Source organism: Drosophila eugracilis, unplaced genomic scaffold (genome assembly GCF_018153835.1).
Source record: "Drosophila eugracilis isolate 14026-0451.02 unplaced genomic scaffold, ASM1815383v1 contig_670, whole genome shotgun sequence".
NCBI classification, from domain to species: Eukaryota; Metazoa; Arthropoda; class Insecta; order Diptera; family Drosophilidae; genus Drosophila; species Drosophila eugracilis.
Window position 1 is genome coordinate 283,114 of NW_024573558.1, and position 11,259 is coordinate 294,372.

The following is an 11,259-nucleotide window of genomic DNA, read 5'->3' on the forward strand; positions in this document are numbered from 1 at the left end:
TGCCTGCGCTAGAAAGTTCACATAACAAATATGATGTTATAGCCTTCGCTATCTATTTACAAATTAGTTTTGCAACAATTGTATGAGTATGCCAGCTCAGGCACAGTAGATTTGATCAAAACTCAAACAGTAGCTATCAAAAATCCCCCTGAATAATAAATAATTACGTACCCCACAACATTTAAATTGTATTTAAGCCTCCGAACTGAGCCATTTCGATTTAGTACGTGATCGAAACTCAGATGGCATGAAACTCGGAGTGAATAGTGAAATCAGCGAAGCGAAAAGTCGGATTCAAGTTTAAATAATTATTAGTTTAAAAGCAAATAAGCCAAACGTGTGCCAAATATATTGTCAAGGCTGAAAAACAAATTATATAAGTGTTATCAGATGTAATATATAGGGATTGGGTAAACAATATAAATTAATATAAATATATTAAGTTTAAATGTGAAGAAATTGTTAAAAATATAAGCAATTCAGTGAGATAAATCTAAGGAAATATATCATACAAAGTGGAATAGATCTTTCTCTTTCCCGCTTAACAACCTTTATAAAAATGGTTGAAAAGGCCTCTTTGGCCCAACTCAAGAGTCTGGCATGGGGGCGTCTCTTCAACATGTTCTACATAGAACCGGTGGTGTTCATGCTGCTGTTTTCGCACATGCTGTCAGGTGAGCGGAAGTCAAAATTATAGTTATATACCAACAGCACGATCACCCCATTAGGTACTGTGATGCGGAATCAGATGATCTATCAGACATGCACGGTGATCTTCCAGTATAATGAAACCGACTGCCTGCTCTTGGATAGCAAAAACATCACCCCAGAGCTACAGGTGTGTTCCTATAGCACTTTGATCAAGATTTTTAACCAAGATCTTTAGGCAATTGAGACGGAGCTGCAGGCATATGTGGCCAATATGTTCCTAACCCGCACCCTCTTCGAAAGTATTGTCCCGGCCATTTGTGGCTTATTCGTTGGATCCTGGTCAGATCATTATGGACGAAAACCCCTCTTGATCGTGTCCATGGTTGGTGAGTTTTCAGGGATTATTTTTGATGCAAAAAAGCAGTTAAAAAACTTCCCTCTTAGGCTTTTCCGCTTCTTCTCTGCTTTCCTCTGTCATTTGCTGGCTCTCCAGCTACTTTATGGTTAATCCCTGGTGGTACACAGTGGCGGCCCTGCCACACACTCTGCTCGGCGGATTGTGTGTCTTTTCGGTGGCAGCTTTCTGCTTTATAACCGACACAACGGACACGAAAACCAGACCCTACAGGTGAGTGCCTCACATAATATATTCAAAACCATTATTCATTCTAAAACATTATCTGCATTCTCTAGAATGATATTTATGGAGTTGATACTCTTCGTGGCCCTCACAAGTGGCTCATTGCTGTCCAGTTTTGTTTACGCAGCCACAAGTGCCGCCTTCGTCAGCAGTCTCTCCTGTGCGATCCTTATTTCCGCCACGCTCTTCATTATTTTCTTCTTACCCGAAAGCTTGGGAATGTGTCAGGATCAGGACGAAACTCCTGAAACGAAAGTGGTTGTAACAATCTCAGATGAAAAAGTTAGTGGAACTCCAGCGGAAACTTCAGAGAAACCCGTTGACCCGCCCAAATGTGAGGATTCCGAAAAAACTGCAACTGAGGATAAAAAGGAGGAGACTGGCTTGTTCAGTGTAAGCCACGTGAAGGATATGTTCAGCACCTGCTTTAAGAGGAGGGAGCATAATGCTCACACCATCATTTGGTTGGTAACTTTGTCCGGTTTCCTCTCGATTTTTGTTGTCGGTAAGTGTGCGTGAGTTTTTCCGGGAAACGCAATGATTGAGGTGATGATATCCTGCAGATGGCGTCATGACTGTGATGTATTTATTCGTGCGCCAACAGTTCCATTTCACAGTGCGTGACTATACTATTTTCGAGACAGTCAGCCAATCAGTTCCCATGTTGGGAGCTCTTCTGGGGGTTCTCATATTGAGAAAGGTAAGTGTGCATTAATTTAAGGGAAAATAATATTTATAAACTGAAGCTTCCAGCTTTTTGGAATGTCTGTGGTCTCTTTGGCGCTGCTGTCGCTATTTTCTGAGATCCTTAGCAATGTGGCCAGAGGATTCGCCCATCTACCTTGGCACCTCTATGCATCCATGGCATTGGGCGTCTTTCGGTCCATCCATGGCCCCATGTGCCGTACTATTGTATCGAATATAGTTCCCTCCTCCGACACTGGTGAGTAGTTCTCAGAAAATAACGACTCCCACTACAGTTTCTGTGCAATCATCGCAGGTAAACTGTTTGCAATCGGCAACATTGTACAGTCATTCGCCCCCTTTGGTAAGTCCCTAGTAATCCCCTCGAGTATTTGCCCCATCCATCATGATTCATTCCAGTCGCCGCTCCTCTCTATACGGCCATCTACAAGAGCTCGCTGGCCAACAATCCTGGAGGCTTTAATTTCCTCAGCGCCGCCTTCTACGTAATAGCGTTTGTCCTTATTGGGTGAGTATAGCAGCTATCTATCGTCACACTAAATGATTTTGAATAAATTCATGGCAGCTGGGTGATGCGAATTAAATTCAAGCATCGAAAGTTCTACGCCGAGACGCTCAAGTAGCCAAAGTAAACTGAACTTCCATCAATATTGATTGTGGCCAGTTGGCCAACTTTTCAGGGCTTTGTTTATGCCCAAGTCGAAAACTTTGTGTGGACAGCATTAAATAACTGGATTTATGTGAACGGGTTTTCTGTTTGGCTAATTTAATTTGCATACCGCAGGGGAAATTATCAACCTTTGAAATTACATAATGTTGAAGGATTAACCGACATCCGTCTGCCATTCATGCTAATGGAATTCCAAAATGTCAGGCTCTTCGTGGCTAACAATTTATCGAACTATTTTATTTCATCAACTGGACATAAGTGACTACTTTGCCATGCATTTCCATCGCAATTGGACCTAATTGCCGTCCATGTGTAATGCTTTGTTGTGGTTATTGTTTCTGGTTTGGGGTCCAGGATCCTTGTTGTTTCTGCTGCAGGGACACGCGGACATGCCTTATGCATGAGCTTTTAATAGTGCATAATTTATGGGGCAAAAGTTTGCGCAACATATTCGCAAAGTTCAAACGTATTCGGAGAATCGTTTGGATTCATTTGGTTTCGTTGTGACTTTGGCACGTACCGCATGAATTCGTAATGTCGCCAATGTCAAAAGTTCAGAGGACACACAATTTGCAGCAATTTGAATTGTTAAACGTCAGCTCCCGATGATTAAATATTAAATTCCGACTCTATTATGCGGCCAAAGGTAGGTTGTATGTCGTACGTAGTATGGCGCTTGTGCGGGGGCGACATCCTGCCCCACGTGGCCGCATCCAAACCCCGGCAATCAGTATCGGGTTAACTTAACCCCGCACGAGGAGCGGGAGTCGGCGAACCGAAACCGAGTCATCAAATCACAGCCTTGTCTGCGGAAAACCATTTGTCGTGCGGCATTAAAGTCGAGGGTGCTTGAAAAACGCTTTAATATCGCCGCGCGTGCAGCAAATAAACGAATTCGCAGGACATGAACCCTGCACTTGCACTTGGATCCTCGAACACGCCAACCTAATGGTTATGTCTTTGTTTTTGTCAAAGGCGTTAGCCAAGGGAGAACTTTGATGCGGATGCATGTGCTGCCAGCTGTTAAGCGTTCAACATTTCCGCCGTCTTTCACGTCCCAACACTGAAGAAAATGTCAAAAGGATATATACTTCAAATATATCTTAATTTAGATGATTTTGTTCTTGAACTGTCCAAAGATTTTCCCAGTGCACAAGCTAGTCAAAGTCGCTGTCTAATTGAGCAGCCAGATAAGACGGACATAAAACTTTAAACAGGGGCAACAAAGTAGCGACCACTTCCGGTGGCGATGATTGATGGGCATTTTAGTGGCTCGAAATCGGACGCCGGCTGAGGCCCGTCAACACGGCGCATACGTAATCGTTTATTAAACAAAACAAATTATGAGCTGCCAGCGGGCCAAGCAACATGCAAGTGTTGACGAAGGTCAAGTTTAGCCTTTGCCAAGCTCTGGTTTCTTCAACAGCCGTCAAAAGAGCAAAAGAGCAGTGGGAAAACGTAAGGCCTTACGTTATGACGTATAAGCGGAGTGCTCTCATTTTACGTGGACATTTTCGCTCTCAATTTCCTTCGTGGCTATATAATACGAGTATTGAGCCGAAGTCGAGTTAGTTTGCTGAAGACTTCCACACGAAACGGTCGCCAGTTTTTCTCGGAATTTTCGGACTTATCGCTTATCGTCGGGTCCTCGCCTCATTTTCCGTAGCACGCTTATCAGCGCAAAAGGTGTCGCGTGGAAATGCCGTCGGTGGTAATGCAGTTGGCATAATTCGTTGCCTACTTCTGTGCGCCGCCCCACATCAACTGCAATCCTCTAACAGCTCATTAATCAGGATCCTGCACACCTGCAGCCATGTTTTGGATTTTACGGCGCACCGGCGCCGCCAACTTCTTCAACTCCTTCAACAACAACTGCAGCTTCTCCAAGAGCAACTCGAACGGCGGCAATCACAGCAACAGCACGCAAGGTGAGTCCCTGACACCTGGGCAATCAATTAGTCCAGTTTACTGCTGCAAGAGTCCGCCCTCAATTAGGATAATTCATCAATAATTAGCGGACTAATCTGATTAAGTCTCAAACTTGAGCGAAGTCAACCATAAATAGCCGAAGTCCTGATATCGAGTCGGGGAGTTTATTAGTCGTAAATCAAGGCGAATCAAGTTGAATTAAAAGATACTTATTTGTCATAAATGTTTATAAAGTAAGTAATTAAGAAGTAATAAAAGTGTTAAGTAAATAACAATGTAAGTCTGAAAATCGATTTCCAAAATATTCGACAACGAAATGCAATTTTTATTAGTATCTGAAAACCTAACTGGAGTCATTTAAAAGTGATTGATTTCCAGACTGTAGTTTGCATCTTCCCTGAAATCAGTTAAATTACAATATTTCCGCCATTAAAATAGCATATAACTGAAAATAGAGAATATCCCAGACACAAAATGAGTCATTGATTGAAAGAGAAGACTGCTTAATCGTTCTGTAAACCAACTGACAGTCTTGACTAATCACAGTTACAACTCACCGTATTCCCAAAGTCAAGTAAAGTCAATTGGCCGATCAATGTTCAGGTGCATGTAGATTTCCACGAATTTCCTTGATTCGTATGCCAGACATGCTCCAGCTTAGGCCTGGCTTTCATTCATAAGCCAATCCCCACTCGTTATCAAACAAGTTAATTAAAATTCCCGAAATGACTTGTGGAATATAGGCGCCGAATATATTTATATTGTACTTGCCTGCATACTCGTACTGTTGGCCCCTATCTGTGCTGCTCGGAAAAGTGGGAAAGCCTGGGGGAAAATTTGGGGGAAGGTGAAGTAAAGTAAATAACGCCTACAACCCACGTAGTAATGAGGCTCCGCACGTGTGTGTGTGGAGCAGAAAACGTGGTGCGGATGTGACTGTCGAAAGGCGAACACTTTGGGCCTTCGCTCCCAAGATGCTTTTGTCTAAGCGCTAAGTCTCGCACCCCCACGAATTGTTGGGGGTGAAAAAGGATGGCTCCAGGGGGAGGATTTCGCTGCAGGCTAGCAATCGAAATTCTTAGTTGCCTTTGTTGATTTTCCCACGCGGACTCAAAATGTTTTCGTTTGCATTTTCCCATCTTATGATTTTAAACTACATTTGGATACTCAACCTTTATGGAAAATGTAAAATCAATTTTATTTTTTAAAGATATATAAGCAAGCGAATGAGATTGCAAATGAGTAATCGATCTTTACTACTTATTTTCACAATAACCCTAATGATATGCATGTGTAATTAGCCATGTAAAATATTATATGACTTTAATAAAAAGGCCACAGTAATGTTATGCAAATAGGAAAAGTAGACTTTACTCGTCATTAAACCATTTTTTGTATTATTTTTTAATTAGCAGAAACTCAGCTATCAAATTAAACGTAAACACTGGAAAATCGCAATTAAAATGTTAATCACGAATTTTAAATCGTGTTTGCGAACTTTCTTTGTTTGCGGCAAACAGAATAGTTTTTGGCACTATTGATTTTCCTGATTGGATTTGCTTTCCGCAAATTGGAAACTTTCGATTATGTGTGCGTATAATTATGTCTGAAAAATGCTGATAGCACAGAGCCCCACACTGTTTACTATGAGGAACAGCTGTGGCATATAAAGTTACTTGAAGGGCTTCTCGCACTTGATTTACTACTGCCAGCAGCTGGTACACAAGTGGGAAAACAAGTCGACTTGAGTTCGTGCCGCCCACTCCAGGACATTGTCAAGAAGGCTCGCCCTGATGAGGAAAAACACGAAATATTTAATGAATTTCCCCCAACGAGTGCATTTAAATGGATATGCAAACAATGTGCTTGATGTCATGCCAATAATTGAAAGGCTTTTCGCACATCGCAAATTGCCATTATTCACTTTGCAAACTCGCAAACATTTATGACATTAATAGCAATGACAATTTTTCCAATCAGCCGTGGCAGGCGCGAAATTTAATCGTAAAAAATGTAATTTTCCAACTTGAACAAGCGGCAACAAAAACAAGACGAGGCCCTTAAGCTTTTGTCAACACATGTACGTATGTGTTGTTGTTCGCCACGAGGCAGAAAGGGGGCGGGGCCGAGATTTATATGTGTTATGCAAATTCTGGGCAACATATGGCTGCGGCATTAACCGATAATTATGACAGCCATTTGTCATTTATAATAATGCGTTTGTGCATTCAATTTGTGAGTTTGGCGCGGGCCAAATTGTAAAACAAGTAACGCCAATTAGCCGAGTCGTATTGGGGTTGGCCTGTGGGTGTGTTTTCCTACAGTAGCCTGCAAATTACTAGCAACCGAATAAATCATAATATTACTGATAATGTTAGTAAAGAGAAGAAAATGTAATTTCATATTAAAGTTATGGAGTAGCATAGAAACTTAAAATGATTCTCAAATATTTCCACTCTATTATTTCGAACGCAGCTGTTCCTTGCAGCCAATTAGCTGGGGTCCTGCAGAATGTCTGTTTTGGTTTTGGCTTTTTTCCAGCTTTGTTTGCTTTGGTTTTCTATGTTCCGCTCACTGGCCATCAAATGTGGCCCGTTCCGGCTGCCGGCATCATTAGTTCCTGCTCTCGGCCAGACATCACAAATAATAACAACAACAACGGGCCAAACAAAATGTATCATAAATTATGGTTGGCATTCGACCAGGCTTCGAAAACAAGTATGTACCCTGATTCCATATCCCCCGATCCCCATACCGATCCCTTCCCAGCATGGGAAGAATTATTAGGCATTTATCTGGCGTATTAATAACGCCGGTCCTGTCTGCCTGGTACGCAGCTTTTCTTCGAGGCCATGATTTATATTTTGTTGCCGGCAGGCGGCATCATTTGTAATAATTTGTGCTGTAATTCTAAAGTAAAATCGAGAGAAACTTTTATCTTTGGAGATTACGAGTCCGGAGCAAACTTAAAGCCAGCCCGTAGTCATAAATTTCCATCCGAGTCCCAGACCAGAAAACATTGCGTTTAATGTTAGCAGCTCTCTGCGGTCCACAATTTGGCGATAAAATTGAGTTTTAGTTTGCCTCACGGTCTGCCGCGTTTCTGACACGGCTCCCGTCTGACTTTTCCACAGTTTTTTACTCCATCCGACACTTCCTGCGAATGTTTGTTTCCCCATATGCTCGCTTTATTTCCTTTTTTCGACACACTTTTAATATTCATGGTCGTTTTTTCTCGCCAGCCACAATAATAAAAGCTCCTAATGGTTCTTTATTTATGAGTTTATGATTCAGTGGCCACAAATCTTTTAAAAGACATGAGACCATCATGTGCTGTGGGTGTGGAATGCAAAACAGAAGTTTTTTATCGAATCTCCTTTGTAGAATATAGTGCAATATATGTACTCTATCCACTCCCATCACTTTATCTTTAGTTTGTTCGAACATTTAAAAGCGTTTACGCCGTCTGAGTTGCCAGTTTCGTGTCGTCACGTATACGCACTGTTGAACTCGATTGCAATTAAAGCCAGCACGAAGACAAGCCCACATAATGAGCTGCTAATGGGAGCTCGAGTCGGCTAGTGCGCCATAAAAATCCGGGGGCCAAGTCAGCACACCATCCATTTTTGGGTCCGTAAATAAAGGCTTTGCAGGATCTCACCGCCGGCCACTATTTATTGTCCTCTTCCCCAATCACACACAATGCACAAACAAAGCCCGCAATAAATCTCATTTTATCACTTCGAGCCTTCGAGGACATGCAGGCAAATATAAGGAAAGCGGAAACTCTTTGTCTCAACGGCAGGTCCTCTGTAAATATCAAAAGCGGCACAAAAGCCTCCATAAATTGCCTGATTCATTGAGGAACATTTCTCAATTTCCACGCCTAGCAAGGCGAGCAATAACAAAGAAAGTTTCCCGTAAAGCGGAAACAAAAGTTATGCACTGGAAAAACTAATACATTACAGGGAAAATATGGTCCCGACTTTCTGACAGCGCCTACAATTCAAAAGCAATCAAAAAGCGATTGCTTTTGTTTCTAATTTGGAAACTGGGAAAATATATGAAGCAATGAATTCTGATTTGTTCTGGTAGAGGTGCATCAATTTAGTCTTTAAAGAAAAATAATCAAAAATAAATCGATTTATGCCGAATTTAGTTAATATATTTCCATCGACTGCAACCTTTCAGTAACTTTTCATGGCAGAAAAGCAGAAGCAGAAGTCATACCTTTCAATCCTTCAACTGAATGTATCTTGGACATAAGCCCTCCTTGGAAGGTAGTTTATAATAATCAATAAAATACATTTTCCACAATGCTGAATATATATAAAATATGCTCTTATATGTTAAACCCCACATAGAGACTTCCTCAAACGTAAGAGGAATCCGCAAAGCACAAAAATAAACCCCTGAGGACTTTCTCTACATTTCCCACAGAATGTTTTATCAATACAAACGGGCTTTGGGCTTTTATTTAGCAAAGTTTTTCATGCATTTTTCCACCTCATTTTTATGGCAGACAAATATGTGAAGCGGCCCCCACGGAAGGCATATGGACGCCTGAGTGCCGAGGCCGATGATGCCGTGTCACTTGGCCACAAAATCGATGATCCGTTCGATGAGCTAGACGACTTTGAAATGCTGGCAGCGAACTCCGGCACAGCCGGCTGTAGCAGTCATGCCAACAATGAGCCACCAGGTGAAGCCAATGGCAACGTCAATGTCAACGGTGGTTCAACTCCAGGATCCCGAGGAGCAGTTGGCTGTGGAAATGGGAATGGGAATGGCAACCTGTCACTCCTGCCCTGCACGGATGCCGACTGCCAGGGCAACTACGAGGTGGAGAGCGCCCTTTGCGAGCTGGGCCTGTGCCAGGCGAAAGCCAAAACATCAAAGGAACTCGGCGCTGGGAGCACGTCAACATCGAAGGAGATTAACGAAAACACAATAAGTCGACTGCATGCACTGGCCATGGCCGATGACGATGATGACTACGGTGAGTGTCGGGTTCATAATAGGCAACTGATGAGGCAGGTGTTGCAGTTGGGTTAGCTACAGTGGAGATTCCTTAGAGAGAACTTCGAATACTAGATATTAAATTGTTGTGCACAATATTAGTTTAATAGATGATTTAGCAAGGCAAGAATATAGTTTTCTCTTCTAAAAATACAATTTATTTATCGAAAAGGAACTTGTTTTCCATAACTGAGGATCTACTGTTTAGAGAGTCCGCTTTATATTCCCCCAATTTCCAGATGAATCACTTACCTGCAACGTGTGCGACCGAGCTTTCCATTGTCACCGTCAGCTGGCATCGCACCAGCAGAAGAAGCGACACTTCGGGTAAGGGAAATGCACTTAATTAAGCTAGCTCTCACTTTTCATCTACTTTCCCGTCTTTCTTCCGTGTTCTTCCTCGTTTTTCCCGGCTTTTCCTGGCTTTTCCTGTCTTCCCCCCACCAGATGCAGTGGCTGCGATAGTTTGTTTCCCTCACTAATGCTGCTGGAACACCACAAGGAGGAATTTGAGCATTGGAGCGACGAGGAGATGGGTCGAAGGGTCTGCTGTCGCCGGAACAGGTGCGATGACGATTATTTCACGGACACCGACTCCTTTATCAGCGATGCGGAGAGCGAGGACCTGGAGAGGCTGTTGTAAATACCGGACACCGAACCGAACCTAACCCAAGGATAGCGACTGAAGGGATGGCGGGAAGGGAAAGAATTCGAATCGACCCAGCCGAAAAGCAGCCCGTCCATTCCCATTAATGCTGGGCGGAATATCCTGCGGCGCCAACTGGAATGGAAGGATTTGGGAGGACAACGGACTTGGGCGCCAAGTCTTCTGATGAAGATTGACACACGGGGCGGACCGCTTGTCGCCCTAATGAAAATGAATTAAACCCCAATCTGGCTGAACGCAAAGCCGCCAGCCAAACAATGAAAAATGTTGGCTAAAGCCCAATACCAAAAACCAAAAAGCAAAAACAAAAAGAAAAGGAGACGCCAGGACAAGATATAAAATACTTGTGGACTGTGCGTTGTCGGTACTTTTAGAGTTCAACTACGAGAGACCCTCGCTGGGGGTCTAAAAACCAAGTTATATATATATATATGTGTATATGTAAATGTATATCTATGTGTGTGTACAATGAGCTAGTCGAATACGAAACTCCATAAATGGAATCATATCATTAAATGCATATGTGTAAGCCCCAAGACAAATGCAAACTATTTACCAAAGGAAAAACCAAAGGAAAACCCAATGTATTTTTCAATAAATAAAGCCGTGCGAAACCGAAAGCATGCTCAGCAATCTGTGCTCGTTCATTAAAAATCTCATAAATTTGCAATTATTGCCGGACACTTAAGGAAAATGGCCAGCAATTAAAATTTCAGATTTCTCCTCCTGAGCTCATAGGAAAGCCTCCATACCGGGGGGGTGGGCAGAACCAAAAACTCCACACCCGAAGAATAATAATGCCCCGTGGACATTTCTTAAATTATTCAGCGGGTGGCTTTATTGTGGCATCATTAAAACTTGATTGACTTGATGATGAGACAATGAAGTGGGCGAAATCAGCGCCTGGCTTTGGTAGGCGAAAACTTTGCCCGCCTTCAAGGCCGTTTAAGCTCGCTCGCAAAAATAATTTCCGCCGCA

General features: G+C 42.7%; 2 protein-coding genes across 2 annotated transcripts; both read left to right on the forward strand.

The window, feature by feature from the left end:
• Positions 1-245: 245 nt before the first annotated feature.
• On the forward strand, positions 246-2,718 carry LOC108104216 (proton-coupled folate transporter). The gene is made up of 10 exons (XM_017210159.2): positions 246-674; positions 729-838; positions 887-1,037; positions 1,096-1,279; positions 1,345-1,796; positions 1,855-1,991; positions 2,045-2,234; positions 2,292-2,339; positions 2,396-2,504; positions 2,562-2,718. Exons 1-10 carry the CDS (start codon positions 560-562, stop codon positions 2,617-2,619), a joined length of 1,554 nt encoding a protein of 517 aa, XP_017065648.1. The 5' UTR covers positions 246-559; the 3' UTR covers positions 2,620-2,718.
• A 1,543-nt stretch (positions 2,719-4,261) lies between these two features.
• LOC108104213 lies at positions 4,262-10,906 on the forward strand. Its single transcript, XM_017210156.2, has 4 exons — positions 4,262-4,594; positions 9,118-9,594; positions 9,854-9,941; positions 10,062-10,906. The coding sequence occupies exons 1-4, from the start codon at positions 4,480-4,482 to the stop codon at positions 10,255-10,257; spliced, it is 876 nt and encodes a 291-aa protein (XP_017065645.1). The 5' UTR covers positions 4,262-4,479; the 3' UTR covers positions 10,258-10,906.
• The last annotated feature ends 353 nt before the right edge of the window (positions 10,907-11,259 follow it).

Bases quoted from the DNA above. Each gene is read 5' to 3' on its own strand.
- LOC108104216 (XM_017210159.2), top strand. From the start codon at position 560: ATGGTTGAAAAGGCCTCTTTGGCCCAACTCAAGAGTCTGGCATGGGGG. The intron at 1,992-2,044 runs GTAAGTGTGCAT...TGAAGCTTCCAG, and splicing joins GGGTTCTCATATTGAGAAAG to CTTTTTGGAATGTCTGTGGT. The intron at 2,505-2,561 runs GTGAGTATAGCA...AATTCATGGCAG, and splicing joins ATAGCGTTTGTCCTTATTGG to CTGGGTGATGCGAATTAAAT.
- LOC108104213 (XM_017210156.2), top strand. From the start codon at position 4,480: ATGTTTTGGATTTTACGGCGCACCGGCGCCGCCAACTTCTTCAACTCC. The intron at 4,595-9,117 runs GTGAGTCCCTGA...TTTTTATGGCAG, and splicing joins TCACAGCAACAGCACGCAAG to ACAAATATGTGAAGCGGCCC. The intron at 9,595-9,853 runs GTGAGTGTCGGG...CCCAATTTCCAG, and splicing joins CGATGACGATGATGACTACG to ATGAATCACTTACCTGCAAC.